At 39.4% G+C, this 16,325-nt stretch overlaps 1 protein-coding gene across 2 annotated transcripts in view; it reads left to right on the top strand.

The window, feature by feature from the left end:
* Positions 1-16,325, top strand: part of ARHGAP18 (Rho GTPase activating protein 18) — a 121,738-nt gene that overhangs the window by 49,729 nt on the left and 55,684 nt on the right. For both annotated transcript variants that reach the window (XM_057739358.1, XM_057739357.1), the window contains exons 2-3: positions 10,106-10,302; positions 13,372-13,610. In XM_057739358.1, coding sequence (XP_057595341.1) covers positions 10,106-10,302; positions 13,372-13,610 — 436 coding nt within the window. The remainder of the gene's footprint in view (positions 1-10,105; positions 10,303-13,371; positions 13,611-16,325) is intronic.

Raw genomic sequence — 16,325 nt, 5'->3', positions numbered from 1 at the left:
TATATTTCTAAGACGCTGCTTTTTAAAATATAGGAAGAAAAAGTAAATGAATGTTATTCATTGGCCAATTCAAGGTATAGCAGAGGACTGACTTAAAACTATTCCCAGCAAAGGGGTTAATATAAAGAGGACACTGATTAATTCCTTATTTGCTCAGAGGAAATGGGCTTAAATTAGAGGGAAGTACAGTTGACTCAAATAACAGGAAGACATTGTTGGCTCTGGGAAGAGCTTTATAAAATTAGAATGAGGTGTAGCAAGAGCCTGGAATTGCCCTTCTTAAGAGGAGTCTTACTTTGCTGCAAATGTCTTGTACACTTTCTGGCCTCTGTCTAACTGGAGTGAGCACTGCAGCACCTGCTGTCTGCACCAGTCATTTGCATGAGCCAGTGCCACCCTGGATTGTTGTTTTCCTATGTTTTATCTCTTCTGATACCATGTAGACTCTCAGGAGTTGGAGCTGAGGCCCTGTGCTGCTTTGGATATCAACATGTATGGTACCTTGCAATTAATGAGGAGCCAGTATTTGTTGAAGGACTGTATGAATCACAACTTGGTTATCTGTTTATTGCTACCAAGCAAGGACCCAAGCTCTATAGCATCATTCCACCAAACACTGAAATGTTGACTTTATGCTAATTCCACTGTTCTTTCCAGTGTCCACTTGGAGTGGAAAATATGCTTCATTATGTAGGTTAATTTCATTGCTAAACTATAGCCACAATGATTTTAAAAAAAATGAAATTTAAATACCATGGCTTTGACTGAAAACACTTGTTTTTGTGGGAGTTTTGTTTGGTTTTTTTCCTTCAAAAGTGAAGCTTAAAGCCCCCACCCTTAGGCAGTATTTTACCATTGGAAATTGCCTTTAGTTTCCCATGTTTTATTTTATATTTCATGTCTCTTTTAGGTTACTTGAATTCACATCTAACTTGTGTTGGGTTCGCTCAGATTCTAAAGCATACTAAGAAAAAAGTGGTCTCAGATAACCTCATTTATAAAGGAAAATTTATCCTATAATATTCACGTAGTCTACTTTGTAACTGAGATCTGAAGAGTGGTGGAAAGTGTTACAGGTGAATTGTTTCTATGCTTGGCTAAATGATTTGAAAAGCTGGAAATTATTTCTTCACCACCCCCTCCATCTCCTCCCTAGAGCTGACTTTTAGCACCTGGCTTATAAAAATACTTCCTGGCCTTCAGTCCTCATGGGTGGAGCATTACAGTCTTTGAAGGTCATCTGGAGCTATCCATAAAATTACACTTGGCAGCCTAAGGGGAGCAGCTTTCCTTTTTCCTACCCAGGTATTTGCCACACTGTTGCTGCTGGTTTAAATTGTTCTGCTATTACTACTCACCAGCATTACTTTGAAATGATGTAGAAGTGTGTACCCTCTCCCTTTTTCTTGTGTAACACACACACAGATATCCTTTCACTTTTAATATTTTTTTTCCCAGTGTTTGTCCATAGCGTACCTTATGCTCGCTGGTGAAAGCTTGGTTTTATGCCCCTATAGCCCCACTGAGATAGATGATTTCTCTACCTGACTGTAACAGATAATCACAAAGAAGCAAAAAGAGTCTAATAATAATGCCCGCATCTTTCTCATAGTATGTGCCCGTGCATTTAGCTTGTTATTACCAAAAGGTTTTGTTTTTTCTTTTAAATCCAACTTTGCCTTGTGTCCACATTTTTATTGGCGTGGGAAAATTGATGTTAATGTGTATATAAAGTCTTACAGAAGGACAAGAGGTTGGCCCAATATGATTCTCAACACTATTCCAATATTAAATTAAAAAATGTTAATGATCATAGTTTGTGTTATATCGACAAATATTTCGTTAGTACCTATATGATGGTAAGTATTATGAATCAGTAACAACCTACCTTGTGAATTGGAGTGTAATTTGTTAATCTGTAGTCGGTCAGCACCCAGAATGAGATTCCTGGTCAACAGTTAAATATCCATCCTGGATCCCAGATCTTGAAGTATATTGTTAAGTCTTGTATGTGAAAGAGTTTCACATAAGTGAAAATTTATGTTTGTATTAACATATTTTTAAGGCATATTGGTGAACTGTAATGCTGAGATTCTAAGCTCACAGAAGGCATGATAGGTGACTTTTGAATGAGAGGTTCAAGTGTATTAAAGAGGTTGGGAAGACTTTTGGTCTTCATTAGTGAATCCCTTTCTTCATTTCACCTCTGAAAATGTGTTGAGAACTTGATGGATTCCTCAGAAAGAAAAGAGCACAGCTTTGAAACCAAAAGGACGAAAATTGGATTTGTCAAGAGCAATAGAAATAAATGGATAAAAGATTGATGACAGTTTTGGGTGTTGATAGCTATCTCTGAAGCCTCATGGCATTGTGGAACAAGAACCAGGCATTAGACAATTGGAGTAAGAAAGCTAGACTGCATCTCAGGGAAAAACAGCCTCAATTATGGACCAGTGAGTGGGCTCAGGCACATCCAGGGGGACTTTGACAGTCATGAGGAGGACGAGGCATCCCAAGATGGACTATGGAGGTAACCTCAAGTTATTGATCTGAATCTATGGAAATGGTTGTTTGGGGGGAGGGTGAAGTGGAGGTGAGTGGGTAGTGACAGTTAGGGAGGAAGTGAAATTCTTTCTGAGGAAGGAATGGTGCACCACAGCAGGGCCTGAAGCGTGTGAGGGACAAGGCTAAAGCAGAGGTCACGACCCAGAGGCCCATTCAGGAGAGTTGTCTGGGCCTCTGGTTCAGTGAGGAACTGGAACATTCCACCCAAGCCTAGGGTCCGTGTCACTCATAATGTCTCGTAATAAAGGCTTGAGTAGGTTGGTGGAACAGACATCTATGATAAGGTGCCCAGCATACAGTAGGCATTCAACAAATATCTTAAAATTTGTTTTAGAGATTAAGTTGACAGGATGGAACCAGGGGATGTGCGCTTAACAAACTGTATGCTAGTACTTATTTGTAACTTAATATTAGATACAGTCTGATGTGAAACTGGTCGTTTCTTTTGTATGTTTCTATTCCCTCCTAAGGAAGGCTGCTTTCAAATTAAACACCCAGATGTTACAGAGGCATAGAACAATTACCTATTGATTACCTTTTGGGGTTTTCTGATGACTGATTTCTTTACCGTCTACTTTTCATGTCCCTGTTTTATTCCTTTGTAGTTTTGTGCAATTAAATAAGAAACACCTTAGAAATTGAGGCAGCACTAATTCAGTAATTAATAATTGAACAACTCCCAAGCATCTGCTATGGCAAATGAGTGGCTAAATCCAGGGATACCCAGATGAAACAAACAAACAAACCCCAAACCCCAAACAAGCAAATAAACAAAAGACACTGCAGGTCCTTGCCCCAGGGAACATACAGTGTAGTGGTAGAGACACAAGAGGGAGTATCACAGTGCAGGATATGGTGAGGGCTGTGGGGAGACTGAAGAATCGAGGAAATGTCTTTCTTTATTCTGGCCCCCATGGAGAAAGGTACCAAGATATGAAATTAAGTAATGACAACGGAAAAATAAATCCAGCTGGAGAGACTATGCTCTAAATGCAAAGTGGCTGCCAATGTTGACTCTCCAGATGACTTTACAACTAACCAGAATGAGGAAAGGAGAGAGTGCTGGAGAAGAGCTCTGTCAGGTGCATTCCAAGTGTCATGTGGATACAAGTCCTGGTGCTGGAGAACTGAGCGGAGTGCATGTGCACGCTCACTTCGATATGCTTTGAACCAGTCTTCCAAGATCCTGATACTTCATGCCAACGTCCCACTGCGGATCTCTTTAGCCTGGTCTTGGAAAATGACTTTGATATTGGGAACCCTGGCTCCCATTTGGCTACGTGCTGAGTCCTGTCTCCAACTGAGGTGGGAAAACTGCCTCCTGAGGGAGATTAGGGGACCTCAGAACAAAGAGGATCTCACTTCTACTCAGAACCAGTGCTCGAAAATAGGAAAGACCTATGTCTGGTGGCCAGTGTTAGACCATAATTTCCCCTTTACATACTCTATGTCTGTACTTAAAAGGGAAGGGAGTTCTTCCAACTTGCTTTGGCTTGAAATGTGAAAATTAACTAATATATTTTTAAAATAATAGCAATTGGGTTGGGTAGAAGGTGTGAGGAATCCTTTCCCTGGGCTCTGAAGGCTGCCTGGGAGTGGGGAGAGGCCAGTGTGGGATTGCTTTCCAATCAACTTCTTACTGCCTTCAGGCATTGTCAGTGTTCTTTCTTCCTGGTGTCAGAGCCACTTCTAATAATTACTACCCTCAGCTAAACAATAGTAGGCATTCACTTCCGAGGGGAAAAAAAGTCTCTTGGGTTTCATAGGCTGCAGCTCTGCATAGTCACTCAAATTCAGTGTAGTCTGATGGATAAGGCCATTACACAGTATTAATAGCTTCACCATCTCATGATGGCAGTGATTACATCTTTAATATCACTGACAAAATGCAAGAGAAATATCTACACATCAGAAACACTATTTTTCCCCCAGCTTAGGGATAATGTAGATGGAGAGACAGAGTGAATTTTTCAAACATTTAAAAAAATTTTAACCTCTTCAAAACAAAGCTTTTTTTAAAAACAGTATATTTGAAGTTGTGCCCCAGTGTGGCACAAACCATGTTTTAAAAAATGCATTGGAAAAGGTTTCTCATGCATTTTAAAGAGGTATGATGGTTCAATGTATTTTTCTCTAGACAAGTGTAGTGGTCATTTTAAAACATTAATTATAGGCTGTGTCAACAAGACCACTTTTGGTGTTGCTGTGTGCAATACAAACTCACAAAGATTGGAGCATCAGATGTGAAAGAAGTAAATTCTACCCTTTCTAGTCTATTTGGTATAATAAAATAACTGCTGAAGAAGAAATGAGAGCAATTATTTTGGTTCCACCATCACTTTGCTGAAAGGTTGAAGAAGATTTAACCCTGGTGCCTTATTACCTCATCTAGAAAATGATGGAATAGGTTTAAATCTCTAAGGTCCAATACCATTCTAAAGTTAAATAAATACGGCTTTATCTAAAATATATTTGGTCATTATGCTTGATGATAAGTCATGATCTCAGTAAGAATTTTTTTTTGGGCACATTAAAAACAGAAACAAGACAAAACAAAAATAACCTTATTCTCTTATACCTCTCAACCCAGTCACTTCTTTTCCTGTGTTGGAAGTAAAAGTAGAATTAGGAGCATGAAAGAGAGTGCGCTTCTTTTAGAAAGGATCTTGTAAGAAAACAAAACAAACAAACAAAACCAAGCCCTAGCATCAAAGAACTTCAAGAAAGCAGACTTTGGGCCACAAAAATGTCTCTGGAAGGAGCAGAACCAGGAGACAGACTGGATATGAAGTGTAGCAATATGACTCTTGATGGGGTGGAGTACAGAAAGTAGAGATTGGGTCAGACAGTTAAATATGAGTTCAAAGAAATGTCCTAGTTCCAAAGAAATGCCTTGAGTTGATTATAGGAAGAGGTACAGATGACAAAGGAGCATTAAAGAAAATACACATTTTCAAATACACTGGCCAAAAGGGGAAGCGTAGAGAGAATTTCTGCCCATTGTACATGATGGATAAAAGTAAAGGATGGAAGACATTGGCTAGGCAGGGGTTTTTAAATAATACTTTTATTCCTTGTCGTTATAGTATGAATTAAATATGGATATATCATTGGAATAAGTCCCAGTTTTGATGAAAGGCTGTAAAACTAAACTAAAATAAACAAAGAAGTAGGTCAAGAATCGCTAGGAAAGCATGTCTGTTTCTTTCAGTAAGTCTTTCTGGAGTGTTGCCCACAGAATTGAAAAGTGCTTTCTCAGATCCATTAGGTGTTTTTGAGAAATCCTGGAGCTGCAGTTTTCAGAGTGTGGTTGTGGAACACCTGAGGCTCTCGAGACCCTTACAGGGGTTCTGCTTGATCAGAACTATTTTCATAATATCACTAATATGTTACTGGCCTTTTTCATTCTCATCCTCTCCTGAGAATACAGTGGAGTTTCCCAGAAACGACATGACTTACAGTATCGCAAAAGAATAAATGCAGAGGCAGATGCAAGAATCCAGATGTCTTCTATTAAGCCAGACGTTAAAGACAGTTTCAAAAATGTAAAACAATGCTACTTCTCTCACTTTTTTTCCCTTGGTTTGGAAAATATAGGGGTCCCCCCCCAAAAAAGAAATGTTATTTAAGATGTTTATTCTTCTTATTAAATGAATTAGTATTTAAATTTTTTTCAGTTTTAATACCTAATAGTGTCCATGTCAATGGATATAATCTATCTCAAAAACACTCTGGAAGCCCTTGAAAGTTTTTAAGTGTGTAAAGAAGTCCTGAGACCAAAGGTTTAAGAATGACTGTCCCTAGAGGATAAACAATTTCTCTGAACCTTAGAAGAGGGCAAAGGTGACCTTATTAAACTATGGGAGTGGCAATTATCTGTAGTTAGCAGTTAGACAGATGTTAGCAATAATACTAACTTGAGAGCCTTCTTGGTTACCTCTGAGACACTTCAATAGGAATTCTTATTTGATAACTCACAACAAACAAAGCAGTCAAGGCTATCGGCATTCTTTCCATTTTATAGATAGGAAATAGTTAGAATCAGAGAAGTGATTTTTCCAAGGATCATGAAAGATAGTTAAGTAGAGCTGGAATCATTTGGTACTCATGACTTCTCGTCCTGTATGTTTCCCCATCATTTCGCTGACTGCGTACTAGGAGGACTCATCAGTCTGTTTTCTTCTACTGCACCCCAGCACGGGCAGGTGGCAAGGTCCTCTCCTATGGAGGACAGCTTGTGTCAGATCAGTTTAACATTCTCTGCAACAAAATAAATAACAGGTATCACTAATAGCCTGATGATATCAGTACATTTGAAATTCACTATTTTACAGTGGAAAAAAATATTACAGAACAAAGGGACAAAATACACCTGGGGAAAATATAAGGAAACAGGACCCCAATTTTTATCGACACAACATGAAGACATGCCAGCAAGATGATAACATACCATGAAGGCCCACGGGGGTCTGTAAAGTTGAGTTTTTGCTGCTGATGTTAGTGCCCACGGGAAAAAAGCGCAAGGGACAATACTGTGATGTATTAATACTAGAGTACAGACTTGTACAGCGGACCAGGAAGCAGCTTCTTTTAGAGGACAGTGTCTAGTTCCGCAGTTATAGTTGTAAAAGGTGAGAAATGGAGGAGTTTTGGAAGAGGGTCATGGGATGTTTAGCACAAAGGATTCTGGATGCGTAGCGAGGAAGAACAAACAGAACCAGCACAACTACTAAGTCAGGTGGAGGTGATTGGTAGTTGCCTGTGGGGCAGACTGTTTCTCTGATTTCAGCACCATGTGTTGGCTGGGATCTTTTGGAAATACAGACTATTTCTGCTCCATACTTCATTATGTCTAGCAGATGTTGCTTTTATGTTTTTGAGCCCAATTTGCAGAATGAACATAGTGTCGTCAAACATACACCTAAAAACAGAAGAGAGGAAACTAGTTAACTGGCCTCTTACCAGGACAGTTTTAAGAAGGGCCAGACTTTTAGCCATGGCCTGTCTGGAGTACAAAAGTGAGAATATTCTAAGAAGAAAAGCAGTGACGTGACATGTTTATTGATGTAAACTGTGAATAAAGAGTGTTTGGTCACATATTTAGAGAAAATAGAAAATATTCAGCGGCTGACTAAGGAGGGGACTATCACTGGGTGGTTGTCTCCTTCCCATACTCCATCCCTTAATATTTAGAAAAGAAATTTTCTTGCAACATTTGCCAGTGATTCCAAAAAAAAAAAAAATCCTCCTTTCCATGACTCAGTATCTTCAGGTTATTACAACAAACCTACTCAGCTTTTGAATCTTATTAAGGTCCAAATATTGAGTCAATTCATCAGCACTAAGCGATTAGATTTTTGCTTTATGCATGTTTTGAAAGCAGGGCTTGATAGAGAAGGTATATTTACGTGACAGTGCTGTTGCTCAATGCCCTTGCATTTTTCTGCACCTGCTATCTTAATGGAAATTTACTGGAAAATTCTTGCCAGAATAAACACATTCCTTCAGGAGTGAAAGGCTTAATGTACTTTTCGTTCAACGGCACCTCTTTCCTGTGAGCAGATAAACCAGACTATTTGGCATTAGTCATTATACTTCACACATTACAGCAGTTCTCATTGTGGTCTCCCATGGGGCTAAGGGTTGTAGAAAATAGGAATACAGTAGACAATCTTACATTATAATGAGAGGTAAAACAAAAGCGAGGAAGGGCATCTATATATTTGATGTGAAATAAACCAAAAATGAATCCAGCATACACTATAAATTAGCTTTAGTTGCTATTCTGATAAAGCAGGATTAAGGAACATGAACCAGAGATCAGTTGAGCTGGTGATCACAGAAATAAAAAATATAATTCACTTTTCATTTTTAAGAGAAAGAGAGCTTTCTCATTCACATTTTAATTTAAGACTCAGGAGTGTAAACCCTGAACTGAGAACACTGATGGTATCATGGCCACTGGGGACCAGGGTGGGATGTAAGGATGTAAACAGGAGTTGGGGCCGGGAGGGAGGAAGTGTCCCTTGAATTAAGGGATGATGGAGGCGAACAATGGACAATGGAGACTAGAGGAAAGAGATTCACACAAACAAGTCTAGACTTCCTCCTGTTGGCCCTCATTCTAACACCCACCCATCACCACCCCAGGGTTGCTACTGGGGTGAGATTATAGGGATTGTTCCATCATTCATGCAACCAGCATTAATAAAGCGTGTAATCAAGGCCAAGTAAAACTGGCTGATTAGCATAGTATAGTTAAGTGGTCAGTTATATTGCATTTATTTGCAGCAATAGGTAATTAAGTTCTCTGACTTTTTCTAAGAAGTCAGAATTAAACTGCTGTGTAGATTCAACCAGAGTTTAGTGACCTTCTTCTTTATGTTGTATTAAATCCTACTGTTTTAAATAATTATGGGAAAGGCCAGTTTAAATGTGAGAATGTTCACATACTATTAAACAATTTTGTTTTGTTGCGTTTCTTTGTATTTTCTCTGTGTGCTGTAAGTAAAACCAGTCCAGCAAAGTATTACTTCCTAATGTCCTCTTGGGAGATAAAAAAGCAACTTGAAATTAGAATAACAAAACACTCGTTCACCAATTATTGTCTCCACTCAAATTGTATTTCTAAAAAATTATTGAATATAAAGGGGAAAAACCATAGCTGAAAGATTTGCTCCTTCAATTAATAAGGCTTTTCCAAACCCCTCTATTTCAATATAAACAATAATGAAACAATTCAGTATTTCTATTCTGTACGGGTTTTTATTATTATGCCATTTAATTCAATTTTAGTAGTAGGTAGGATATGACTTATAAAGAAAAAAATACGGTTGAAGTCATTAAAAAACCTTTTATTTATTCGCTTATCCTTTTTTTCATAGGTTATATTTAGCTAAATGTTTAAGAGGTAATTCCTAACTACTTATTCAGAATTGCCAATAAGTACATTTTTAGCGCATTTAAAAATATATGTAAGAGGTGCATTTAAAAGTGTAAAGATTGAAAGTTGCTTTCTAAAATAGAGTGTAACAGCAAACTTCATGTACCATCCTTCTATTTGTGTTTCAGTTCCAAAAAATAAAATGAAAATTCAAATGGTACCTCATTCATTGATTGCAAATATTTGCTATGTAAGGGTTGGGTGAGTTTGATTTATAGGTATCAATGATAAATATAAAATACTGTATAAAACTCAATACCAATTTAATTAACTTCTAATCAAGATTTAACCTGTTGCTTTCTATGAACAAATTTTCATATTTAAAGGAACTTAATTTAAGTGAAATGGAAGTGGAAGAATATTTATCACATTGTTCTTTGTCATACTTTTCTGTAGAGGATAAAACTGTTCGTTTATTCTATAAGCGTATTATAATCAGTAGCCTCTTAAGGAAAACGGTTTCAAAATACACATCTCTTTGGTTTTGTTAAGGAGAACTTGAGTTTCCAAATTCTCCAGCTCGGTACTATGTTATTTTAGAAATTGCAGTACTTCCTCATGTACTAAAATGAACCACGTTTTCTTTTGAATTTATAGTCGCAGACATGGCCAGTATACTATGAACCAGGAAATCACCAAAGTTACAGAAAGGCCTCCATTTGATCGATCAAGTTCCCAGGATTCTTTGGATGAAGTATCTATGGAGGCCTATTGGACCGAAGTAGAAAATATCAAGAAGTCTAGTGAAAACAGGCAAGAACATCAAGAGGTGGTGGTTGTCAAAGAGCCTGATGGTAATAATGAAATTAATAAAAAAAATTTTCTTTTTCTTTTTTTTAAAATATGTATTGATAGGAAATGAATACATGGAAAAGAATAGGAGGGAAAAAAATTAAAGCTAGGAAAACCATAAAAAGATAAATGGTAGTTGCCTTTCAACTTGAAAATGACTTAACTGTGGCAGATTTATAGATGCAGCTGCCAAATATAAGTGGCATAAGTAAATTCACTTAGTTTTGGATATGGCTAGAATCTAGTTGGCTAAGCTTGCTGTATCATAGACTCTTAGGGTTAGACTCGATCTTTGAAATCATCTAAGCTGGCTTTAAATTTCTTCTGTGGTATCCTAGCCACATGGTCATTTGGCCTCTAGTATGTATAGATGCTGATGAGGCTGATGTTTTTCCGTCGTTCAGTCAGCTTGAGCTGTTTTGATGTTATTTTATTGATATACAGTGTGCTCTACACTACCTTTGACTCACTGATTGTAGATCTGCCTTCTGGAAGAGCAGAGCAAGTCTGTTCTGTTTTTTGCATGATAGCCCTTCAAATGGTTGAATATAGTTATCTTGTTACTAGCCAAATAACTTTTTTCTAGAAGGAAAAAGATTCTTGTAAATCAATCCTTGTTGGTGGTTTGCAGACTTATCCCAGTCCTGGTCATCTTATCTTTCAAAGTATCGTCCCCCAGACTGGCAGCAGTGCCACAGTTTAGCCAGCTAGGCTCAGGGTATAGATTTGGACAGTGGAAGATGGTATTTGCATTTTTAGCCTCCGTGTTTATTTCTTGTATTTGGTTCATAATTTCTCTCAAGTCTCTTTGTAGCCACATTTCCCACAGTCTCCACTACTGTACTTGATATTTTAGAAGAAACACGTAAAGCTTAACATTTTTTCCCCCTTAAATTTCATGCCTTGTTTTTGTTTTTGTTTTTGTCAGTGTCTTAAATTCAAATAGATGCTAGGTTTCTGATGCCCAGCTCCAGTATTTATTATATTAGCTTTCTTTTCATGCCTTGTGCTATCTATAAGTTTGTAAGTGTGTCTTTGGCATGTAAGTTGATATAAATGCCAAAAGAGTAAGGACCACATTCAGTCCCTCAGGACCCACTGCTAGTAGTGGCCTGTTTTTCAACAGAAGACTTCTTAATGATGCTAAATGTCTTAGCATCAAGTTGTTTAGTACTGAAATCTACATAAATAGGTTTTTCTCTTTTACTATAACATTGCTTGAAAAAAAGCAATCAATAATACTTGAAAAAGAGAAGTTGGAGATGTTCCTTAATTTAACATTGATTTGTAAAAGAAAATTATAACCAGCTCATCCTTTTATTTGGGTTCTCTTTCATTTTACTCTCATTCTGGCTTCCTTTAGCAATCCAGGTGAGCTTATTTGTGATAATAGTGTCTCTCAACCTTTCTGTCTCAGTGTTTCAAGAAGGCAGCAGCATACCGGTGGCCTGCTGAGTAAGGAGAAAACATTCTGCAGAAAGCAGCGCTCAAGCCTGAGACATAGCCATGTGTCCTTAGCATTTCATAATTTTCCAAGACCAAAATGGATGTGTAGATTGTGGTTCATGATGTGATTATTAAGAAGAATTGGGAATGTTTCTACACACCCATGCCTTTTCTTTGACTTTAAATCGTATGAATTTTTCCTCTACTTTTTAATGGAACAAGTGACTCTATATTGTAATCTTGTTTACTTCCCTCATCATGGCAATAATCAGCTTTTTTCTGGCCACTGGGTTTTATACATTTGTACTGAGTTCTGCCTTAACAACATTAATAATCATGGCTGACTTTTTATGTCAGGAAACAGTTTTTGTTGCCTGGTACGAAGAATGCCCGGTACTGCCTTGTGTTTCTTGAAGGCAAGGTTATTAATACTTTATGTCTGTCCTCATGGAGTGTAGGTAGTAAAGAAGGATAGACGAGCACGCCACTCAGTGCTCCATCGTGTGACGTGGGCTGTAATAGAGCTCTGCAGAGTTCTTCCCATGTGACACTCTCACATTTGGTTATGAGGAAGCCGGGGCAGCTGTGCTGTAGTTTCCAGATGAGAAAACAGAGTCAGCTTGAGGCTAAGGGACTTGACCAAAGTGAGGTGGCCGGCAAGATGCAGAAATGAGGTACAGGCACAGGTCTTCTGTGTCCCAAGGCCTTGGTCTTTCCATTTCCTCTGTGCACGTGGAGCTTGGAGTGAATCTATCCTAGTTATCATTCAGTTTTTCTGTAATCATCAATAGATTTTTTTTTTTTTTGGCTTTGCCACGCAGCATGTGGGATCTTAGGGATCAAAACCACACCCCCTGCAGTAGGAACACAGAGTTGCAACCATTGGACTGCCCGGGAAGTCCCGAATCATCAATAGACCTTATATAACATTTGCTTTACTATTTACTTCCTTTCGGTTGCTTAGTTTCCTATAATAAGCTTTTTCTTTTTTTCTTTCTTTTCTCTCTCTCTCTCGCTCTTTTTTTTTTTCTTTGCTGAAAATAGTGTGCTTTTAAAAAGAATCGTAAAAAACATGACTCTGATGTGCTGACTAGGGGGTTAAAAAATTAATTTGAAATTGATTAGTTCCCGATGTCCAGATGCTCTTTACTTCTTTGCCACACTCCCTGTCAGCTACAGTGAGCAGAGAAAACAAGCCTTTCCATCAGTTAGGGTTGGACTCTGGGGTAGTGCTGAATTTAAGCCAAGAAACAGGGCTTTAATGGCCTTCCCCAGCATCGACTTCCTTCTGTAACTTGATGGAAGTAAGTTATCTTTTCATTGCTTGCTCATCTCTGGAAAGGGAACAGTATTATCTTCCCCTAGTTAATCTGCAGGGAAGTTATAGAGGTTAATCACATGTGAAGTCATTTAAAAATTTTAATTGAGTATATATGAAATGGATCTAAAATTTGATATCTTTATGGCTGGAGTTTATGGCAGTTGTCCAAGTTGCAGATAATGATTCTTAGCACTGTGGTTTGGTTGTGATAAAAGAGTTTCAGTAAGAGTTTTTAAACAGCTTAAAAAAATGTAAAAGTTCTCATATTTTGTGATTGAAATACCATTTTTCTCTACTGCCTTAGAGGGAGAATTGGAAGAAGAGTGGCTTAAGGAGGCCGGTTTGTCCAATCTCTTTGGAGAGGCTGCTGGAGATCCCCAAGAAAGCATGGTGTTTTTATCCACACTGACCCGGACGCAGGCGGCAGCTGTTCAGAAACGAGTAGAGACTGTCTCCCAGACCTTGAGGAAAAAAAACAAACAGTACCAGGTTCCTGACGTCAGAGACATATTTGCTCAACAGAGAGGGTCAAAAGAAAGGGAGGTAGGTTTTCTTTTGTGATAAAGCAGAGGAATAATTGCTTAGAATCGATTAAACCCATCCAGTTTAATTCAAATCATTAAAAACTTAGTGGGCCCATATATCCAGGCACTAAAGCTCCACACTGGCCATGATCAAGAGGGACTTGATCCCTGTCCTCTAAAAGTTGTACTGATGGGGCAGAGAATGAAACAAGTTAAAATCCTCTGTGACAATCCCTGTGTTCGGTGTCCTTGGAGCTTTAGGAGCGGTCCCAACCCCCTAGACAATGTGACTGCTAATTGTTACTTTTAGAAAAGTCAGAGGTAGAGGATTCTTCCTTCTGTATTCACTTGTGTGGGAAGATTTGCTTTTTTCTAGACTCACGTGGGGGTGAATGGAAGTGGAATGTGAGGGAGCTGCTTGCAGCTGAATTGTAGAACAGGAACCCCGAACACGAGCTAACTTCCCCTTTGTGTCTAACACGGCGCCTAGCGCGCAGAAGATTTGAGTAGGTGTTTGCCAAGATGACGAGTTTTTTAGTGGGAGCTGTTGGAGTCTGGTAGAGACTCTCGGGCTGATGGTCCTCCGGGAAGCCCTGGTACGAGGAGGAGACCCGTGTGGCGCAGAACAGCGCTACTCAGTACAGCCGGGTGGTAGGCTGTTCATGGCTTGTCCATGAGGACCTAAAGCGCTGGCACAGAATGTAAATGAATATCATGCGCTCCTTCAGCAAGACAGTCTTGCTACAAAGAGGATAAAGGGTGTCAGCTGAACTTAATGATGTTGTTAGGGTCAAAGCTGCTTTACACTTTGGACTGTTCTCACATGGCAGTTGGAACAGCTCTGGTCTAGAAGACCCAGTTGGGTGGCTGGAGTGGGAACAAACAGAAGGGGTCTTGATGGCAGTGATGATAGTAGCGCGGCTGTGTTTGCTGCCACCACTGCTGAATACTTGCTGTGCCGGCTGCCTTCCATGCCTCATCTCACCTCACCTCATCCTTAGAGCTGTCCTGTGCGGGGGGGAGCATCGTGTCCATTCTATAGCCGAGGCTCATAAACTTTAAGTAATTTGCTCAGTGGTCCTGTAGCTAGTAAACCCAAATTTGTCAGACTCTAAATACATGCTTTTAACCACTGTGCATCCTGCTACATTTGGGTTTACATGTATGATTCTGACATTAAGCAGTCTCAGTAAATACATGAGATTGTATTTACACTAAAAATAAAGGGTAACAAAAATTCTTTTTAGAAATGAGGGGATAAAAGGACTTATATTTAAGGTATCTTTCTGTCACATGGAGGTTTTTTGTTTTTCGTAGACATTTCATTCTTCCAAGAAATCCTTTATAGCTGCAGGTTGCTACTCTATTGGCATGGTCAATTGTAGATCAAATCCAGTCCATTTTATAGGCGTTTTGGGGTCACTGGATCACTCCAGGTAGGTCTCTTGCTGCTGGGGGGCAGTTGTGCACTTGCATACCACCCAGCCATTACTGGGGACATCCACTCCCCAGGGTTGTAGGACTGGACTTGGTTTCCAGCTGTAGAAAAATGAACAGTAAGGAAATAGAGTATTATGACATTACCTTCCCAGTTAAAGAGCCCTCCCTGAGGGAGTTAAGAGGAAGCAAAAATGGGGAAGGGACAGAGAGTTGAGCCTAAGCAAACCATATACTGTGGGATTCCTGCAAGCCTCTAAGAGGATGTTGCTACTCAAGGCTAGGAGCACCACTTTTCAGCAAATTCTTGGTGATATCTACACCACATGGTTTGAGTTAAAGGTAGTTGGTGGATTGTATCATCTGATGGAGTCAATAGGAGAGAAATTGCACAAGTAAATTAAAATAATGTTAACTTGCTTACACCTTATGCCTTTAATCAACACACTGCCACCCATTAGCAATATGTGCCCCATTCCTCAAGCAAAATGGGCCAGCCATCTTTACTTGCAGTTCTTCTATTCTCAGATAAGTACAGGGGGCCCTCCATATCCCCGTCTGCTGCACCTGTGGATACGGAGGGCTGAATGTACTGGGCCATTTTCTGTAAGGGACTTGAGCATCCTCTGGTGTTGGTATCTGCAAGGGCAGGGCTGGGGGGGTGTCCTGAAACCAGTCTCCCACAGATACTGAGAGATGACTGCCCATATTCAGCTCTTCCATTTTAAATGCTTCCTCATGAAGCCCTTGCTGACACTAGGAAATATAATACAGAAATGAATACCATCTGCACTGTCATCTTCAATTGCTTAGGAAAACAATTCCAACCACATGCTCCAAAATATGTGTTCATATGTAAGATTAGAATTACTCACTGTGTGCACTGTGCCACGGAGGGCTAGCCTTCTGCAGGCTCGTGGGCAGAGAGAGGAGGATGGTATTGCTCTGCCTGAGGGGGATTGAAGTAGTGCCACGCCTCTCGTAGCACTTTTGTGATTGGTAGTCACTATATATTGTCCTGGGTACCTCTAATCTCTAAGTAGAGCACCTCTGTGGCCCTGCCCTGGTGCTTTTCTAGTCTCTTCTTGGACTGCAGATGGAGAAGGGAGTCCTCCTTTGCTAACACTTGAGTTGAAGGGTGTGGGGAGGGTACTACAAATGTACCTTCTTTCCTATAGAGATGAAAATCCAGTAGAAGGAGTATTTTACAAATAGGCCTTTGTGTATGATTGACCTAAACTCCCCTTCCTGATTCCTAAATTCCTCCTGAAGCCTTACTTGGAAAGGAGGAAGTACT

This window comes from Hippopotamus amphibius, chromosome 6 (assembly GCF_030028045.1).
Source record: "Hippopotamus amphibius kiboko isolate mHipAmp2 chromosome 6, mHipAmp2.hap2, whole genome shotgun sequence".
NCBI lineage: Eukaryota > Metazoa > Chordata > Mammalia > Artiodactyla > Hippopotamidae > Hippopotamus > Hippopotamus amphibius.
The sequence above is the reverse complement of the archived record's forward strand: the minus strand, read 5'-3'. Positions and strand labels throughout refer to the sequence as shown.